Genomic DNA, 18,456 nt, shown 5'->3' on the forward strand with positions numbered 1-18,456 from the left:
GTGTCTTTCACAGGCCATTCACAAATGCAGGTGCCTTGTGGTTCTCAGCTGACCTGTGTCCAGTTTGTTCTCACCAAGACAGTCATTTACTAGAAGAGGCCTGACCAGGAGGAGAGGAAAGTTCAGGTGTGTGGGTCACAGGAGACACAGAGGAAGTGACTCATCAAAACATTCAGAGTATGAGAAGCAGTGCAGTCCTCACAGACCCCAGAGAGAAGAGGGTGACATATTATGCAGGGCCAGTAGGAATGGGGAGACGTCAATCAGTAGCCAGGGTTTGAGGATGGAAGAGCTGTGGGTGAAAGTCTATACTGGGGTCAGGGTATTCTCACGCAGTCTACTTGTGGGGTAATCTAATTGAGAGGCGATTACTACAGCATATCTGCAAGACTCCATACCTGTGGAGATCAGTAGAGTTGAATCATACAGGTTGTGCCTAGTTCTCTCATAGGAAGGTGGTCCCCAGGAGGGCAGCTTCTATACAATAGATATCTCAGATGGAAAAAAAGCAAGCACTCATCTGTCCCCTGACAGCCATATCTTAAAACTGTCCTTACTGCTGACCACACAGAATCATCTTCTCTCCCCATCCCCCTGGACAAATATACTCAGCAGTTTTGGAAGAGAGCCTGAGACCAAGGCCACAAATGGCACAGATGCCCCTGACGAACACAGATGCTGCCTGAGACCTTGAAGTTCCTCAGGCAAATTAACATTTCTCTCCCACTCCACCTCCATCTAACCCCACTTCCATCTGCCCCGCCTGACTTCACTGTTTCAGCCTAATGAAAAGAAACCCTAGTTGTAAGGGGGATGTGCTACGTTTTCTTCAGCCAGGCTGAAGGAGGCTTGGTTACCTTTCTCAGGTTTTTAGCCTAATAACATCTATTAGTCTGCTGTGCTTGCTTTCTAGCTCCTTTCTTTACTCATACTCCTGACACTCTAAATATTTCCCCACTGGGTTGACCACAGTGAGGTGAGGAAGTGAACTATGTGAAGTGAACTATGAGGAAGGCTGAAAATTGGAAATTGTGTCAAAGCTAACTGGGCCCTGATATGGGTCCTTGGATGCCAAAAGAATATAAAAATCATAGGAGCTCACTGTAACCTATTAGCACAGACAAAGGATACAGCCAAAGCACTGGGACCTTAGCTTCATTTTACAGACCAAAAATCTGAAGGCAGAAAGACATTTCCAACTCTACTGTGCTACTCTGGACAGATGCTATGGAAAAGCATCAGGTGCTTGATTTCTGGTCTGCATCCCAGACAGTGGGGGCAGGGGTGGGTGGGTTGATGTACAGCTTAAGCACTGGAATCAATTCTCAACACAAAATTAGAATTAGATTTAGACTTCAGTGTTGTGGAATCCTTCTAAGCCTCATGTGATTCTGTGGCAATATTCACAATGAGACAGTTGCCCAAACAAGCTATCAGTAGCTTCATGTAACACACCTGCAAAAAAGTGACCAGACAGCTCTTAGCCAGGTGCTCCTGTTCCTGACAGGATGTATCAGGGGAGCGAGGGAACAGGACAGACTGGGTGGACAATCTCTAGCCAACTATTGGAAAACCACATCATAGACTTTCTATGGCCAGAAGAGTAGCCAAACCCCACGGAGCAGAACGCATCCCGGATACCACCCAAATGCAAAGCAGAGGCTAGAAACTTGACTCCCTCTGTATCCACACCAGAAGTGAATGGGTCTGGAGAACAAGTGCAAATGGCACGGTCACATTGCCCTGCCAACTGTTAAGTGGTTCGTGCATCACGTCTGCACCAACGCTTTCCATATGCTAGTTTGCCCAGGGTACCCACCAACCCTATGGGGAGCTATTATTGTTGCTCATCTTCTCCTGGCATATCTAGAAACTGAAGCTTGAAGAGCATCAGTAAACTCCTCACAAGCAGTGTTGGCATTTGGCAGAGGTAGGGTTCCAATGTATGTGGTTCTAACCCAAGGTTTCTTGATCCTGGCTCCATTGGCATGGACATGGGACGGACGTGTGTACTGTAAGGGCTGACCTCTCAGGAGAGGTGTTCGGAGACATCCCTGGGATGTTTGCATGAGGTGCACTGAGAAGCACCGGTCCCCACTACCCCTCCCCGCCCAGTTCTCACCCACAATACACACAGACATGGCCAGATGTCTCCTGGGAGGGAAACTTTTCCCTGTTGAAGAGTTGCTGCTCCATCTCCTGCATGGGGAGGTGGGAGCCCCGGCATCTGTCATCATGGCCTCCACTGAAGGTTGCTAACATGATTGCCAACAGTGGCAGCAGCTGTTGAGACCACTCAGGAAGGCAAGAGAGTTCAAGACTTCCAGCATGAGTGTCAAGGGCAAACCTCTTAAACCCCTCATTCAATAGATACTTTTTCCCAGCACCAGTGACTCAGCCTCTAGAAATAAAACAGTACAAAACAAAAATCGCTGCCCTTCCCTCACACAGATTATGTTCCACAAGACAATCCACAGACAGGTGAATCTCACAGGATACATTAGAGCGAGCCCCAAAGTCCTGATATTTAGTAGCAACCCCAGGCTTTAAGCTTGCTAACTCATGAGATTTCTTCTTTTCCTTTAGCTGGAAGTCAGGGCCTAGGCACTTTCCCTGAGCTTCTTTTGCTCAAGGCTTCTCTTTGCTCAAGGCTAGCACTCTACCCCTCGAGCCACAATACCACTTTTGGCTTTTTCTATGTATTTGGTGCTGAGGAATCAAACCCAGGGCTTCGTGCATGCTAGGCCAGCACTCTACCATTAGGCCACATTCCCAGCTCTCAGGAGATTTCTTTCGGCAGCTGGATGAGCCACTTTCTCATCTGCATATGAATCAACCACACCCACAGCCTAGTTTCCCACTCATCTGGGCTGGGCCAGTGTCTCCAGGAGAGGAGGAGGAGAAGAGGAAGGGTGGTATATAAGGGAAGAAGTGTGATCAGACCACATCCTAAAAGGCCTACCCTGAGAGCACAGCTTCTGCTAGACTTTCTCCAGGGGGAAGAATTATGCTGTTTTTGGCCCTGGTGTTCTTTGCAACTTTTTGTGTGTGTTGGCTGGGAGTGGCACTATGGGTCATCTATAAACAGCTTTGCACGGAATACATCCCAAAGGGCATTGGCCACCCTGTGAAGCTGAGGACCTTGAGTTATATGCTTCAGCTGTCATTGACGTGGGTGAGTTTTGTGCTTCATAATCTCTACCGGAGGGTGAAGGAGGGAGTTGGGGGAAATTACATAACAGAAACTTCTAGGTGAATTCACTGAACACAGGTATCACATAGCACATGGCCAAGGCTGATAACAAATGCATCTTTAGTTGGTGTAATTATTATTATTTTTTTGTGCTTGAACACAGGGCCCAGGCACTTTTCCTTATTTTTTTTTCTTTTTTAATCAAGGCTGACAGTCTACCACGTAAGCTACGGCTCCACTTCCAGCTTCTTTGTTAATAAATTGGAAATAAGAGTCTCATGGACTTTCCTGCCCAGGCTGGCTTCTAACTGCAGTTTGAAGCCTCTGGAATTAGCTAGGATTACAGGTGTGAGCCACTAGTTCCTGGCTAATAGCACATTCTGCGTTTGGGTAATCCCTACAGGTTGAGTGGTTCCAGCCTCTTCTGTGTTCTTGAAGTTAGACTTGGATAATACCCACAAAATTCAAAGGATGGTTCACTCTCAAGTGTTAGTCAGCTTCCCATGACTGTAACAAAATGCCCAAGACAATCAGTATATAAAAAGAAAATATTGTTTTGGTTCATAGTTTTTTGAAGAGTCTTGTCCATGATTTGTTGGCTCAAAGTGTGTGGTGTGTGACTGTACTTCATGGCTCATGTCAGGGGGAGAAAGAGAAAGAGCAAACTGCTGAGGTTCTACCATGCTGGAGTGTTTTGTTGTTGTTGTTTTGTTTTGTTTCTGTCAGTCATGGGACTTGAACTTGGAGCCTGGGTGCTGTCCTTGGGCTCTTTTGCTCAAGGTTAGCGCTTCTACCACGTTGAGCCACAGCTCTGCCTCTGCTTTTCCGGTAGTTAATTAGAGCTAAGAGTCTCATGGACTTTCCTGCACAGGCTGGCTTTGAACTGTGATCCTCAGATCTCAGTCTCTTGAGTAGCTAGAATTACAGGCATGAGCCACCAGTGCCCAGCTCATTCTGTTTCTTGTTCCCAGAATGTGTCATTTATCAAAACATATGCAATGGTATGCTGGTGGCTCACGCCTGTAATCCTACCTACTCAGGAGGTTGAGATCTGAGGATCATGGTTCACAGCCAGCCCGGGCAGGAAAAGTCCATGAGCCTCTTATCTCCAATTATGCACCAGAAAACTGGAAATGATGCTGTGGCTCAAAGTGGTAGAGCATTAGTCTTGAGCTGAAGAGCTCAGGGACAGCGCCCAGACCCAGAGGTTAAGCCCTATGACCCACAAAAGGAAGGAAGAAAGGAAGGAAGGAAGGAAGGAAGGAAGGAAGGAAGGAAGGAAGGAAGGAAGGAAGGAAGGAAGGAAGGAAGGAAGGAAGGGAGGGAGGGAAAGAAAGAGAGAGAGAAAGAAAGAAAGAAAGAAAGAAAGAAAGAAAGAAAGAAAGAAAGAAAGAAAGAAAGAAAGAAAGAAAGAAAAAGAAAAGACAAGAAAGAAAACATATATGAACAGACCATAGTGAGAACTGTGCAGATCATGCCCAGGTAGATCCAGAAGTTTGACAGAAATAGAAAATATGTTTTCATTCCTTATACAGCAAAAAAAGTGGCTGCAAGTACAGTACTCCTACCAGGGGACCCCAGTCAGAGAGAAGAGACCCTGATGGCGGCCTTACCTCCAGTGTCTGCTGTTCAGTCTTGACCAGATCGACCTTGACTCTCATAGTTCAATAGTCCAGATTCTGAGTTTCAATGACGTGGTTTCATCTGTAAAGCAGAGAAACAGAGCAGACTCTACTTCATGGCATTTCTCAGGAGGGTGTGTCACAACCTCTGGCAATGAGCCCTCCATACACACTCTCCACAAGCGCTATTTGTTCATTTATGCTGCAATCGAGGTGTTACGGAACTACTTTGTGTCACAGTCCTAGACTTGAGTTATATAGCGCGAGACTCAGAGAGACCCTTCCTAAGGCAGGGTATTGCCTTCACAGAGCTTGAAACCTCATCTCATAAAGTGATACAGGGGGCCAGTCCCGGAACAAGGAACCCCACACAAAGACAGGTTACTAATAAATAGTTTCACACCAAGGCCAATGCTAGCATGAGAGCACAACAGGGCAAAATGAGAACAGGGCTTTTTCACTTTGGGTTCCTTGAGTCCAGAGAGAACAGAATGCAAGAGGCCCAGGAAATTGGGAGAAGGCCGGTATTGCCCCTATTTGCACCATAAATCTCTTACTGAAATGCAGTATATCTTTCCATTTTCTTAAGATACAGCACTGTTGTCACAGCAGGTCTGCAACATGGCCACCAAGAATAATAGAGATGTTATCATAGTACCTTTATTTCATCTATTGCAGATCTGGCTAATACTGAGACGCAGCTAGTACTGAACTGTGCGTTAGAGCTCCTTGAATTTCCTATATGCCCACAGGATAGCAAATGTGTGATTGAATTACACATTTACTCTAACAGTTTGATGACTACAAATAAATGAAATTGACAGCCACATGCCGCAGTGGCTCACACCTGTAATCCTAGCTACTCAGGAGGCTGAGATCTGAGAATGGTGGTTCAAAGCCAGCCCATGCAGTAAACTGTGAAACTCCCATTAAATCATAGAAAGGGCTGGAAGTGGCTCTGTGGCTCAAGTGGTGGAGTGCTAGCCTTCAGCAAAAGGAGCTCAAGGACAGCAGAAACAAAACAAATAACACTGCCTTCCTTGGGTAAGTCCATGAATTTTACATATTCAGTTTTTTCTGGCTCACCGCCAGTGGCTCACACATCCTTGCTACTCAGGAGGCTGAGATCTGAGGATCTCAGTTCAAAGAAACTAATCAGGGCAAGAAAGTCCATGATACTCTTTTATCTCTACCCACCAAAAAGCCAGACGTGAAGTCGTGGCTCAAGTGGTAGAGTGCTAGCTTTGAACACAAAAGCTCCTAGGAGCCTCATGGCAGAGCCAGGGTTCCTGGTAGACAGATCCTTGATGGGTGGCCTGGTGTGCTGGGAGAGTGGGTGGAGGCTGGCCGGGGGCGTGGCTTCCATTGCAGGTGCGATGAGGAAGCTACCGGAGGTGAAGCTCCAGGTCCTTCCTGGCAGTTGTGGGGGCTGGATGCTTGGTGACACGCAAAATGTCCCATGCAGAGCCCTTGCTCCACTCATTTCTTCTCTCCCCAACAGGGAAGAATTCTTGAGAAACTAAGAATCTGTTCTGCACCCCAATTTGTCTGTTTTTTACAAGATCTACTGCCCTTAAAGAAGGATGCAAGTGTTACGGTCACAGATCTCCACTTTGGAACAATCCCCGTGAAGCTGTACCAACCCAAGGCAGCTTGTGGCACGCTCAGGACCGGCATTGTCCTCTACCATGGTGGTGGGTCCATCCTGGGGAGCATGAGTAAGAGTCTTTGGCTTTCTTCTGGCCTCCTGAAGTACCGCAGAAGGAACTTGAAAGAACTGTCATCCTCCCAGACAGAGAGTTCACCATGAGGACTGGGAACAACAGAGTAGTTAGTGGATCCCAGAGTATTCAGATGTCAAAGATATGAAATGGATTGAGCTCTTCTTGTATGTATATACATATATATTCTATGCATGTATGTATATGTGTGAATAGCATATATACTATATGTGATAGGATATGTGTATATATATAATCACTTGATATACATGGAGTTATCTATAGAGATATAGATCAGATATAGATATAGATGCGGGGGGAACTTCCCTCCTCCCTCAGTATGGCTGGGACATGAGTTCCAGAAGTCCTGGCTGATACTGAAATCCACAAGTACTCAAGTCATTTATATAGGAGAGCATAATAAGGGGCTGGGAATATGGCCTAGTGGCAAGAGTGCTTGCCTCATATACATGAAGCCCTGGGTTCAGTTCCTTAGCACCACATATATAGAAAATGGCCAGAAGTGGGGCTGGGAATATGACCTAGTGGCAAGAGTGCTTGCCTCATATACATGAGGCCCTGGGTTCGATTCCCCAGCACCACATATATAGAAAATGGCCAGAAGTGGTGCTGTGGCTCAAGTGGCAGAGTGCTAGCCTTGAGCAAAAAGAAGCTAGGGGCAGTGCTCAGACTGAGTCTAAGCTCCAGGACTGGCAAAAATAAAAAAAATTTTTTTTTAATAGAATAGCATAATAAGCCAGGCATAGTGGCACATGCTTGTAATCCCAACCCTCAGAAGGCTGAAAGTGGAGGATTGAGAATTCAAGGCTTGCCTAGGCTATAGAGAGAGATCCTGTCTCCCAATTAAAAAAACAAAAAACATGTTGGGTAGTGGTAGCTCAGACCTGTAATCCTAGATACTCCGGAGGCTGAGATCTGGGGATCATGTTCAAAGTCAGCCCAGGCAGGAAAGTCTGTAAGATGGTTATCTCCAATTAACCACAAAAAGAAAAAAAGAAGGGCTGGGAACATGGCCTAGTGGTGGAGTGCTCACCTAGCATGCATGAAGCCCTGGGTTCGATTCCTCAACACCACATATACAGAAAAAACCAGGAGTGGCACTGTGGCTCAAGTGGTAGAGTGCTAGCCCTGAGAAGAAGAAGCTCAGAGACAGTGCTCAGGCCCTAAGTTCAAGCCCCAAGACTGTGAAAAAATAAAAAGAAATCCTTATATCTTCCCATATGCTCACATCATCCCTGCATGATTTATAATACCCAGAACAATGTGAGCAACTAATTACCAAACATATAAATAGCTATTAAACTCTTTTGTTTAGGGAATGATGTGAGATGAAAGAACTCATTTGTATTCATCAAAGATTCACCATTTTTTCTTTTTCCATCTATAGCTTGTTGAATCTGTAGGTGTAGAGTTTGTGTAGTATGTGTGTGTGTGTGTGTGTGTGTGTGTGTGTGTGTTTCTGTCAAAAGAAAAAGAGAAGCAGAGATGGGGCTGGAGGGAAACAAATTCAAGCGTCAAAACTCAAAATGGTGGCCTGGGGATGTGGCCTAGTGGTAGAGCGCTTGCCTAGCATACATGCAGCCCTGGGTTCGATTCCTCGGTACCACATAAACAGAAAAAGCCAGAAGTGGCGCTGTGGCTCAAGTGGCAGAGTGCTAACCTTGAGCAAAAGGAAGCCAGGGACAGTGCTCAGTCCCTGAGTTCAAGCCCCAGGCCTGGCAAGAAAAACAAAAAAAAACTCAAAATTGAGACCATTTGATTATCTTAATTAACCTCTGAGAAGTGGGGGGAGAAGAGCTTTATGGTCTCGGCTGTGGTTTCCAAACTCTCTGTAAAAGTCATGGCGGGGGCAAGTGGGTAAGTGTGCCCATGCAGACAGCACTGGGGCTTGAACTCAGGGCCTGAGCACTCTCCATTAGCTTTCTTCCTCAGAGCTGGCACTGTACTACTTGAGCTCCACCTCTACGTCTGGCTCCTTTTGGGTAATTAAGAGATCAGAGTCGTCGACTTTCCTCACAATCCCCAGATCTCAACCTCCTGCGTAGCCAGGATTACAGGCGTGAGCCACCATCTCTATTTGTAACAAACAGTAGGAGGGACCGTAACCTTGCTCATCGGTCGATGAGATGTAGGAGCAAGTGTGCTCCACAGCACATCAAATTAGCCAAAGCGACTCAGAGCCACCCACCCAGGCACCCTGCCTGTAAGAAGACAGCTGAGGAAAGAAGCCTTCCTGGTAACTGGGACAAACCTTTTCTTTTCCAGAATCTTACAATGGCATATGCTTACACTTGTGCAAGGAGAGTGACTCTGTAATCCTGTCTGTTGGGTGAGTAAGGGAGAGTGGGGTGATTTGGAGTGGAGAAACAGGGCGGGAAGCTGAGAAGGGAGGCAGAGGGAAATGGAGGAGCCAGGGAGGAAGAAAAGCGGGCAGAGAAGCAAGTAGGTCAGAGCCAAGCGCTCCTTCCCCCACGCCCATGGCCCTTAGGGACATGGGAACAGAGGCACTTGATGCCCAGTTGCTTGGAAGTCGGACCCCAGGTGAACATCTCTACAGGCTTACTTTGGGGTGGTTGAGGTGGAAGTAATTTTTGTTTTTTGTGCCAGTACTGGGCCTTGAACTAAGGACCTGGGTGCTATCCCTCAGTTTGTTTGGTGAATGCTGGAGCTCTACAGTTGAGCCACAGCTCCACACGCGTGCATGTGTGTGTGTGTGTGTGTGTGTGTGTGTGTGTGTGTGTGGTTAATTGGAGGTAAGAGTCTCATAGACTTTGCTGCCAGGTCTGGCTTCGAACCATGATCCTGAGTACTGAATAACTAGGAATTACTTCTGGGAACTTCCTGAAGTCCTGTGTCTAGGTGAACCACCTATACCCAGCTGGGGCAGCAGGCTTCTGCTGAGCAGAACCGGCTTGCCCCTTAGAGACGCGTCCTGAGTCACCACCTAACCCTGGAACCTCTAAGAGGGCTTGGTGGACGCTGGGTGGCCCAAACGTAGGCTCGTTCGGCCCAGAATCTTTTGTCTGCCGCTTGACCAATCAGCATCGAGAAGTCCTCTGCAGCGTAGTGTTTCTGCAGAAAGAAATAAAGCAGCATTTCCTGCGACCTTCAAACCCTCAATGGCATAAGCATTAGGAAAGTCAGTTACTAACTTTTACACATCTCCAGCTTTCTTGTAGTAAAACTAGTTCTGGAGAATAAAAGGTAAAGAGGTACACACAGATGTGAGAGGGAGATGGACAGGGAAAGGAAAAGGGTGAGAGGGCTGGGAATACGGCCTAGTGGTAAAGTGCTTGCCTTGTATACATGAATCCCTGGGTTCGATTCCCCAGCACCACATACATAGAAAAGGCCAGAAGTGGCGCTGTGACTCAAGGGGCAGAGTGCTAGCCTTGAGCAAAAAGGAAGTCAGGGACAGTGCTCAGGCCCTGAGTTCAAGTCTCAGGACTGGCAAAAAAAACAATTGACTAGGTATGGTGGTACATGCCTATAACTGTGTAGTACTCAAGAATCTGGGCCAAGAAAAAAAAATGCTAGTCATAAACTAGGAGCCAGTGACTCATGCCTGTAATCCCAGCTACTCAGGAGGTTGAGATCTGAGGATCACAATTCAAAGCCAGTCCCCGCAGGAAAGTCCATGAGAGAGTGTTGTCTCCAATTGACCAGCAAAAACCATTACATGGAGCTGTGTGACTCAAATAGTAGAATGCCAGCCTTGAGTGGGAAAAAATAAAAACTAAGGAACAGCATTCAGGCACACATGAACAACCACAAAGAGGGTAAAATGAGCCAGGCGCTGGTGGCTCACGCCTTGTAATCCTAGTGACTTGGGAGGCTGAGATCTGAGGATCGAGGTTCAAAGCCAGCCAAGGCAAGGAAGTCTGTGTGACTCTTACCTTCAATGATCCACCAGAAAACTGGAAGTGGAGCTGTGCAAAATAATAATAACAATAATTTAATAGTAATAATAAAAGCACAGGGACAGCGCCCAGGCCCTGAGTTCAAGCCCCACAACCGACAAAAATTAGCAAATTAAACAGTGGGAAATATAAAGGCAGAAGTGATGGTAGACACAAACAACCGGCCGGGCTCTGCTGGGCTGAGTGGCCTGAGCCGCGCCATCCGCCCGCCCGCCCGCCCGCTCGCTCCGCAGGTACCGGAAGTCGCCCAAGCACAGGTTTCCGGTCATGCTGAACGACTGCGTGGTGGCCACGGTGCACTTCCTGAAGTCGCTGGGCGCGTACGGGGTGGACCCGGCCCGCGTGGTGGTGTTCGGGGACAGCATGGGGGGCGCCGTGGCGGCCACCCTCTGCAAGCTCCTCCAGGCCCAGCCGGGCCTGCCGCGCCTGCGCGCGCAGGTGCTGGTCTACGCCGCCCTGCAGGCCGTGGACTTCCAGAGCCCGTCCTTCCGCCAGAACCACAACGTCCCGCTGCTCACCTGGGACCTGGCCTTCTACTGCTGGACCTCCCACCTGGCCATCAGCCCGCACTGGCGCCGCGCCGTCCGCCAGGGGGCGCACCTGACGCCCGAGTTCTGGCAGCAGTATGGCAAGTGGCTGGGCCCCGAGAACATCCCCGAGCGCTTCAAGCCGCCCGGCTGCCGGCCCCCGCAGCCGGTGCCCGTGGACGAAGACGCCTACCTGGAGACCACCATGGCGCGGAGGGAGGCGTGCTCGCCCCTGCTGACCCCCGACCGCCTCATGGCTCGCTTCCCCGAGGCCTGCATCGTCAGCTGCGAGTACGACGTCCTCCGGGACCACTCCCTCCTGTACAAGAAGAGGCTGGAAGACCTGGGGGTGCCCGTCACCTGGCACCACATGGAAGATGGCTTCCACGGGGTGCTCAGCACCCTGGACCTCGGCTGCTTGCGGTTCCCCTGCTCCCTGAGAATTTGTGACCTGATCGTCCACTTTATCAAGGGGTTGTGACCGCCCTTCCCTCCCTGCCCGAACTCTGTGGCCACCCCAAGTCCCATCGGACTGTCTGGGAGTTTGGAGGTGACCGTGAGTGAGTAGGGCAAGGAAAGGGGGGGTGGGGGGGGGAGAGAGGCCCTCGAGGTGGCCTTCTTCTTCCTGGTCTGCATTCCAGAATCTTCCAATGCATGGCCTTCCTAATGAGTGGAGAACAGTAGGAGAAACAGTGAGGGTGGGGAAGGGCTCTGTCCATGTTGTCCACGTTCTCTGTTGGGAAAATCTGAGCTGACCAATCATGAAGGCCCATTGGAGAGAGGGAATCTGTGAGAAAGTTTGCTCACAGGGTCCTGGGCTAATGGTAGCCTTGTCTAGGTTGGTTCAGGGTGTGTGACAGGAGTGTTCAATTGGCTGGATCCTGAAGACACATTATGTCCAGTCTCCCGGGGTCTTTTTATCCTGGCTCACCGTTCTGGGGAGGTGGAGGAGGAGAAATCCCTCCTCTCCAGGTGCACAGTGACAGCTGTCCTGCGTCTGCCCAGCCTCAGGGGTCCTGGTCCTGCCTGCCTTGGCTGGAAGAGATGAGACACAGTGAAGGAAGCTTATAAGAGCTAAGGAGCCTCAAGGTTGAGCCTCCAACCAAGGGTGTTAATAGGAAAGGGAGCCTGGAGTCAGAGGCCCATGAAGACTGACTATGACCAAACTCAGTCCCATCCTAGGCAGGTCTTTCCAGAGAGGGCCCTGGGATGTATTAAGGAGACCAACTTCTGTTTTAAGACAAAGAGCCAACTCGGATTGCTCAAGGCAGACAGAACACGGAGATGAAGCCCAAGGATTGATCTAAGAGTCTGTGCTGCCAGTAGCCTTCTCTTTTCTCCTCCCATCACTCTTCTGTGTATTGGTTTTACCTTCATCTCTCTTGTGGAGGCCCTGAGCAGTGTCATGCTTGCCTTCTCTGAGAGGCTCATTTTCATGGATGTGTTTCATTGTGCCATTCTCAACACTTTCAGAATCAAGAAAATGTCACTGCCATTTATTGGCTCCCCTGGGTTTCTGAGCTATGTGTTTGTCACTACCAGGAACTGGAATTCTCTCTCTGAGATGTGTGTGTGTGTGTGTGTGTGTGTGTGTGTGTGTGTGTGTGTACTTGGGCTTGAACTCAAGGTTAGTGCTCTACCACTTCAGTCACATCTCCACTTCCAGCTTTTTGGTGGCTAATTGGAGATAAAGAGTCTCACAAACTTTCCTGCCCAGGCTGGCTTTGAACCACGATCCTCAGCTCTCAGCCTTCTGAGTAGCTAGGATTTCCAGGTGTGAGCCACTGATGCCCTGCTCTGGGGGTGTTTTGTTGCTTATAATAAACCGTACTATAAGAAAGGCTGTGTACTTCTGTATTATTTCTTGGATGAGACAACAAACAACAACAACAAAAAACACATTAGGTCCCTGTGTGCTAATCCTACCCCTGCAGTGTCAGTTCCCTTCAACCCATTATTACTAGTTTTCCCACACTCATTCATAAGTCCTAGGAAGGAAACAGAGGTAGGGATGCATGCCTGCAGAAAGCCAACTCCAGACAGGCGCAGTACTGGGCTGTATGACTTTGTCACCTCTTGTGTTCCTCACACAACCCCTACAACATGGGCGTTCTCAAACCTATTTTCAGATCCTTTTCCAGTTCATACGCATGATGATTGGGTTCTCACACACTTGCGTGGCACGTACCTCCCTCTGAACCTTGTTACAAAGTGGGCACGTTACCCATCTGGTGTCAAAAACAAACAAACAAAAAAACCTATTTACAGATGAGGCTCTGGGATCCGCTGTCTTTGTTAGGAAAATGGAGGAGAAAGAACAGGCTGGATTCGATCTCAACAGGCGAGGACTGTTCATGGAGACACAGAGAGAGGCAGCAACCTTCCCGCAGGATTGGAGGTTGTGCAAGGATGTGGAGTTGGGCTCGGACTTATATTGGGCATAACAAGGAAACAAAAACAGGATGTGGGGCTGGGGGGTGGGTACATTTGGTTAGGCCCAGAATGGAATGTTCCACTTGGGGTGACAGGAACTTTGGGTTTGCCTCAGGTCAGAATGGTCCACCAGCAGGCAAGCGGGTCTGCACACACCTGCAATTTTGCCTGGTGTCTGTATGTGCCTAGGGTAATGGAGCCAATCCTTCATCTTCACTTCCTGGCTCTTTCCAGTCCAGCGGGAGGCTGGCTCATCCCGTCCTTTGCTGAATCTCATCGTTTTCCCAAGGCCATATGGTCACTCAGTATTATGCATGGGAATCCTGATCTGCCTGAAGAGAAACTGTTCTGTTGGGCCCCATAATCCATTAACCCAGAACTGTTGCTCTCTTTTTTTTCCTGTCATTCATCATTAAAATGAAAGAGGGGCTGGGAAGGTGGCTTAGTGGTAGAGTGCTTGCCTAGCATGCATGAAACCCTGGGTTCCATTCCTCAGTACCACATATACAGAAAAAAAAAAAAAAGCTGGAAGTGATGCTGTGGCTCAAATGGTAAAGCATTAAGCCTTGAACACAGAGAGGCTGAGGGACAGAGCACAGATGCTGAGTTCAAGCCCTTGGACTGAAGGATTGACCCCCACCCAGTTTTCCAAGGCCCGCACAGGCATCAAGCAAAAAAACCCAGGTATGAGCAGACCTGCTTTGATGTGCAGGCAGGGCAGTTCACCCAAGCCCAGATGGAAACAATCCATTCTGGGCCCAAGGAAAAGCCACCAACTTCCTTGACCTAGTGGCACTTTCATTAACCTGCCTCCTTGCTCAGACCCCCTTACATGCCTGGTCCCAAATTCAGCCCCTTGCACAACCTCCAAACCCGTGGGAAGGTCTATGCCCCTCACTGTTCCTCCATAAACAGTCCTCGCCTGTTGATGATTGAGTCCAGCCTATTCCTTTTCCGTTCTCCTCCATTTTCCCAACAGGGCCAACAAAAATAAATAAATAAATAAATATAAAATGAAAGAGGCCTGGTGGACACCTGACATCCTAGCTACTCAGGAGGCTGAGATCTGGGCATCCCAGTTCAAAGACAGCCTGGGCAGGAAAGTCCATGAGACTCTTATCTCCAGTGAACCACCAGGAAACAGAAGTGGAGCTGTGGCTCAAGTGGTAGAGCGCTAGTGTTGGCCCAGTAGCCTTCTCTCTCATAGCTTAGCATAGTCCTTTCCTAGGCCACACTAGGCCCCCTTAGTGAGGGCAGTAAGTAATCAGCCCCTACCCCCCCCCCGTACCTTGAGATGGCACTCCTTGGGGCAATTATAACTGTTGGGAAAATGGAGGAGAACAGAAAAGGAATAGGCTGGACACAATCATCAACAGGCAAGGACTGTTTATGGAGGAACAGCCCAGGGGCACAGACCTTCCCACGGGATTGGAGGTTGTACAAGAGGGTGAATTTGGGACCAGGCTTCTATGGGGTCTGAGTAAGGAGGCAGGTTATTGCAAGCGCCACTAGGTCTAGGAAGTTGGGGCTTTTCCATTTGGCCCACAAAGGGTTGTTTCCAGCCAGGCCTAGGTGAGATGTCCGGCCTGCACATCAAAGCATGTTCCCACATTGAGGCTCTGCCTGGTGTCTGTATGGGCCTGAGGCAATAGAATAGGGGTCAATCCTTCAATAACCATATATGGCAACAAGATCCTCTTTGAGTGACCTCCAGGCCTGGGCAGCGGCAGGCCCCCTTATCCACTACTTGGGCAGCAGCCATAGATCCTAGCCCACCCTCCATGATGAAGCCCCTGATCCCATGTCCACACCAGGGTCTCCACCCCCAAATCCTTGTAGGTTATATAGGGCACCTCATACAAAAGCCGGCACTCCTTCTGGTCCCTTTGCTGGCAATAAACCTTTTCTTTCTTCCTTACCTGGATGTCTGTGTGGTTTTCTGACAAAGCCTAATTTACTCTAACAGCTAGCCTTGAGCTGAAGTGATCAGGGACAGAGCCCAGGCCCAGAGTTCAAGCCCCACGACTGAGAAAAAAAAAGAATAAGTAAGTAAATAAATAAAAACGAAAGACATTACCAAGCCATGTGATCATCTTAAAGAATTTTTTTTTATTCAGAGAGTTGTCGGCTACTGTCTGATCTAAGTCAGGTTGAAACTGTGACGTTAGTTTGTTTTCAAGCTGTTTTGGCTCTCTGAGCTCACTACTTTCTTGCCTGCAGCTTTTTCCGCGTCAGTCTGGCTTTTGGATCCATGACTGATTGCACCTCTGCTTCAGTGCACTACTAAGATGGCCAGCTGCCACAGCTCAGGGCAGGGGAGACCCAGGCACCTTGTACACTCTGAGATGGGAGTGTTTTCTCAATGAATTCCCAGGGCTTTCCTACAGAGATCTGCCAGTTGACTCAGAGCACTGATAAAGGACAGAGAGTTGCTTTCCAAATTGTGTTCCTTGCTTAAGACAAGTACCTGGGCCAGATGCCAGGGGTGCATGCCTGTAATCCTGGCTACTCAGGGGGTCCTGGAATGTGAGGACTGTGGTTCTGAACTAAGGACACTAGGTCTAAGTAGTGTTGTCTTTTCCGCAAGGCTATCCTGACATCTTGATGGGCGGTGGGAGGTTTTCACCCAGTTCCCAAAGCCCTAGAGTTGAAATAGGTCACTCTGAATTGCAGATGTGCCCCCAGGAAAGTTCTGCTCCAGAAAATGCTTGCCCTTGATTGCTTCCCCAGATAACTGGCTTGACTGTCCCTAATTCTTCCCTTAGATAGTTTGCTTTGCATATATATATCACTTTCGTCATGTGGTCTTTGCTTCTATAAGCTTTGTGCTAGCTACTACATTCAGGGCTTGCAGTCACAAGCTTTCTAACAAAGATTCCCAATTCATTCTCCCAAAATGTGGCTTCTCTGTAGCTTAGGGTTGAATTCCCGTACAACAACTCAAAGCAAGCCTGGGCAGAAAAGTCTGGGCAACTCTTATTTCCAATAAATTACTCAGAAGAAAAACAGAAGAGGAGCTGTGGCTTGAGGGGTAGAGCACTAGCCCTGAGCACAAATAAGCCAGGGACAGGGCCCAGGCCCTGAGTTCAAGCCCCAGGACCAGAAAAAAAAAAAAAAAAGGAAGAAGAAGAAGAAGACAAGAGCCTGGGACAAAGTTGAAATAGTAGCCATCCCATTCTGCTGCTTTTCACCCATTTTCCTTTTACTGTTGGTCCTAGACCCATCTCACCCCTACCCAGTACCTAACTGCCTTTCTGACACTAAATCACATCCATCTACATTTACACTCCACTCTACAATGATTACTTGCTCCCGTGTCTTATCCCAGGGCTATACCATCGACTAGTACAGGCCAGGCTGTGCCGCAGTGACACAATGGTCCCACAAATAGCTTACAATAGCAAAGATCTATTTCTTCTTCACATTACATGGTCTTCACAGGTTAAGAGTGCAGGTCCCCCCTGCATCTGTCTGCACTGGAACCAAGCCAGCGAGCAGCCTGTTTGAAGTATCTGCAGTTTCGTGGAGAACTGTGCAACTTCTTTTCTGAAGGGAAAAACTAATGGCTTCTGCTCACTCTTCCACTGGCCAGAGCAGTTACTTAGCCAAGCCTGACATTGACAAGGCACTGATATATTCTCCTCTCCAGGCAATAGATACTTTTTGGACAATTTTTAAGCCTACTACACTTGCAATCATAGCAGGGTACTACAATGCCAAAGCAAATAGACAAACAAGAGACCTCTACATGGGCCCTGGTAGCTCACACTTGTAATCTTAGCTGCTCAGGAGACTGAGATCTGAGGATTGCAGTTCAAAGGCAGCCTGAGCAGGAAAGTCAGTGAGACTCATCTCTCCAATTAACCACTAAAAAAAAGACAGAAATAAGGCTATGGCTCAAGAAGTAGAATGCCAGTCTTGAGCAAAAAATGTAATGGACTCACTCAGGTCCTCAGTTCATGCCCCAATACACACACACACACACACACACACACACACACACACACACGGGCTGGGGATATGGCCTAGTGGCAAGAGTGCCTGCCTCGGATACACACACACACACACACACACACACACACACACACACACACACGGGCTGGGGATATGGCCTAGTGGCAAGAGTGCCTGCCTCGGATACATACACACATACACACACACACACACACACACACACACACACACACCTTTAAATTGCATCAGTAATACACAAATATACCTATATATCTTCCTTTGAAATGAGACCTTAAAATAGTAGAAACAGGGTTAAATCTCTGATCATCCTCCTCTCAAATCTATTTCTTTTCATCTAAATGTGTCTGCTGTTAACTTGGGTTTTATTTTCCCCACATGGTGTTTTAATGCTTTAAAACACATTCTAGGAATTTACCTACATGGATATGTACCCAGAGAAAATATAGTGTGTGATTCTGGCAGGTGACTTTGCCAAACATAAAAGATAGTTACACGTGCCATTGTGCATCTCATGTATTTTCACTTAACAATATGTTTTAGAATGTAGCCTAGTTACAGCAGTGTTATCTTACTGTGTAGATACCTCATAATGCTCCGTGTGGCTTTTCAGTCATTCCCTATTGATGGACGCGTTTTGTCATCACTAAGACCAATCCGATCCACAGTAAACATTGTGTGTGTGTGTGTGTGTGTGTGTGTGTGTGTGTGTGTGTGTGTGTGTGTTGGGGCTTGAACTTAGGACTTGAACTCAAGGCCTGGGTGTTGTCCCTGAGCTTTTTTGCTCAAGCCTAGCAGTGCTCTACCATTTGAGCCACAGTTCCTCTTGCAGCTTTTGAGTGATTAATTGGAAATAAGTCTCATAGATTTTCCTGCCTAGGCTGGCTTTGAACTGCAATCCTCAGTTCTCAACCTTCTGAGTAGGTAGGATGACAGGCATGAGCCACCGAGCCAACAATGAACATTTCTGCACTCTTCTCCCCTACTTCTGAACAGGTGATAGATTCTGTGACAACTGTTGACTGGCCACATTTTAAATATGGATAG

At 48.1% G+C, this 18,456-nt stretch overlaps 1 protein-coding gene and 1 non-coding gene across 2 annotated transcripts; both read left to right on the top strand.

The window, feature by feature from the left end:
* The first annotated feature begins 3,007 nt into the window (after positions 1-3,007).
* Positions 3,008-11,485, top strand: LOC125354589 (arylacetamide deacetylase-like 3). The gene is made up of 4 exons (XM_048350265.1): positions 3,008-3,175; positions 6,317-6,533; positions 8,823-8,886; positions 10,711-11,485. The coding sequence occupies exons 1-4, from the start codon at positions 3,008-3,010 to the stop codon at positions 11,483-11,485; spliced, it is 1,224 nt and encodes a 407-aa protein (XP_048206222.1).
* Positions 11,486-13,133: 1,648 nt separating this feature from the next.
* LOC125355836 lies at positions 13,134-13,238 on the top strand. The gene has a single exon (XR_007211761.1). It is a non-coding gene; the product is annotated as a small nucleolar RNA U13 (small nucleolar RNA).
* The last annotated feature ends 5,218 nt before the right edge of the window (positions 13,239-18,456 follow it).

The sequence above is a fragment of the Perognathus longimembris genome, chromosome 7 (genome assembly GCF_023159225.1).
Source record: "Perognathus longimembris pacificus isolate PPM17 chromosome 7, ASM2315922v1, whole genome shotgun sequence".
Taxonomy (NCBI): domain Eukaryota; kingdom Metazoa; phylum Chordata; class Mammalia; order Rodentia; family Heteromyidae; genus Perognathus; species Perognathus longimembris.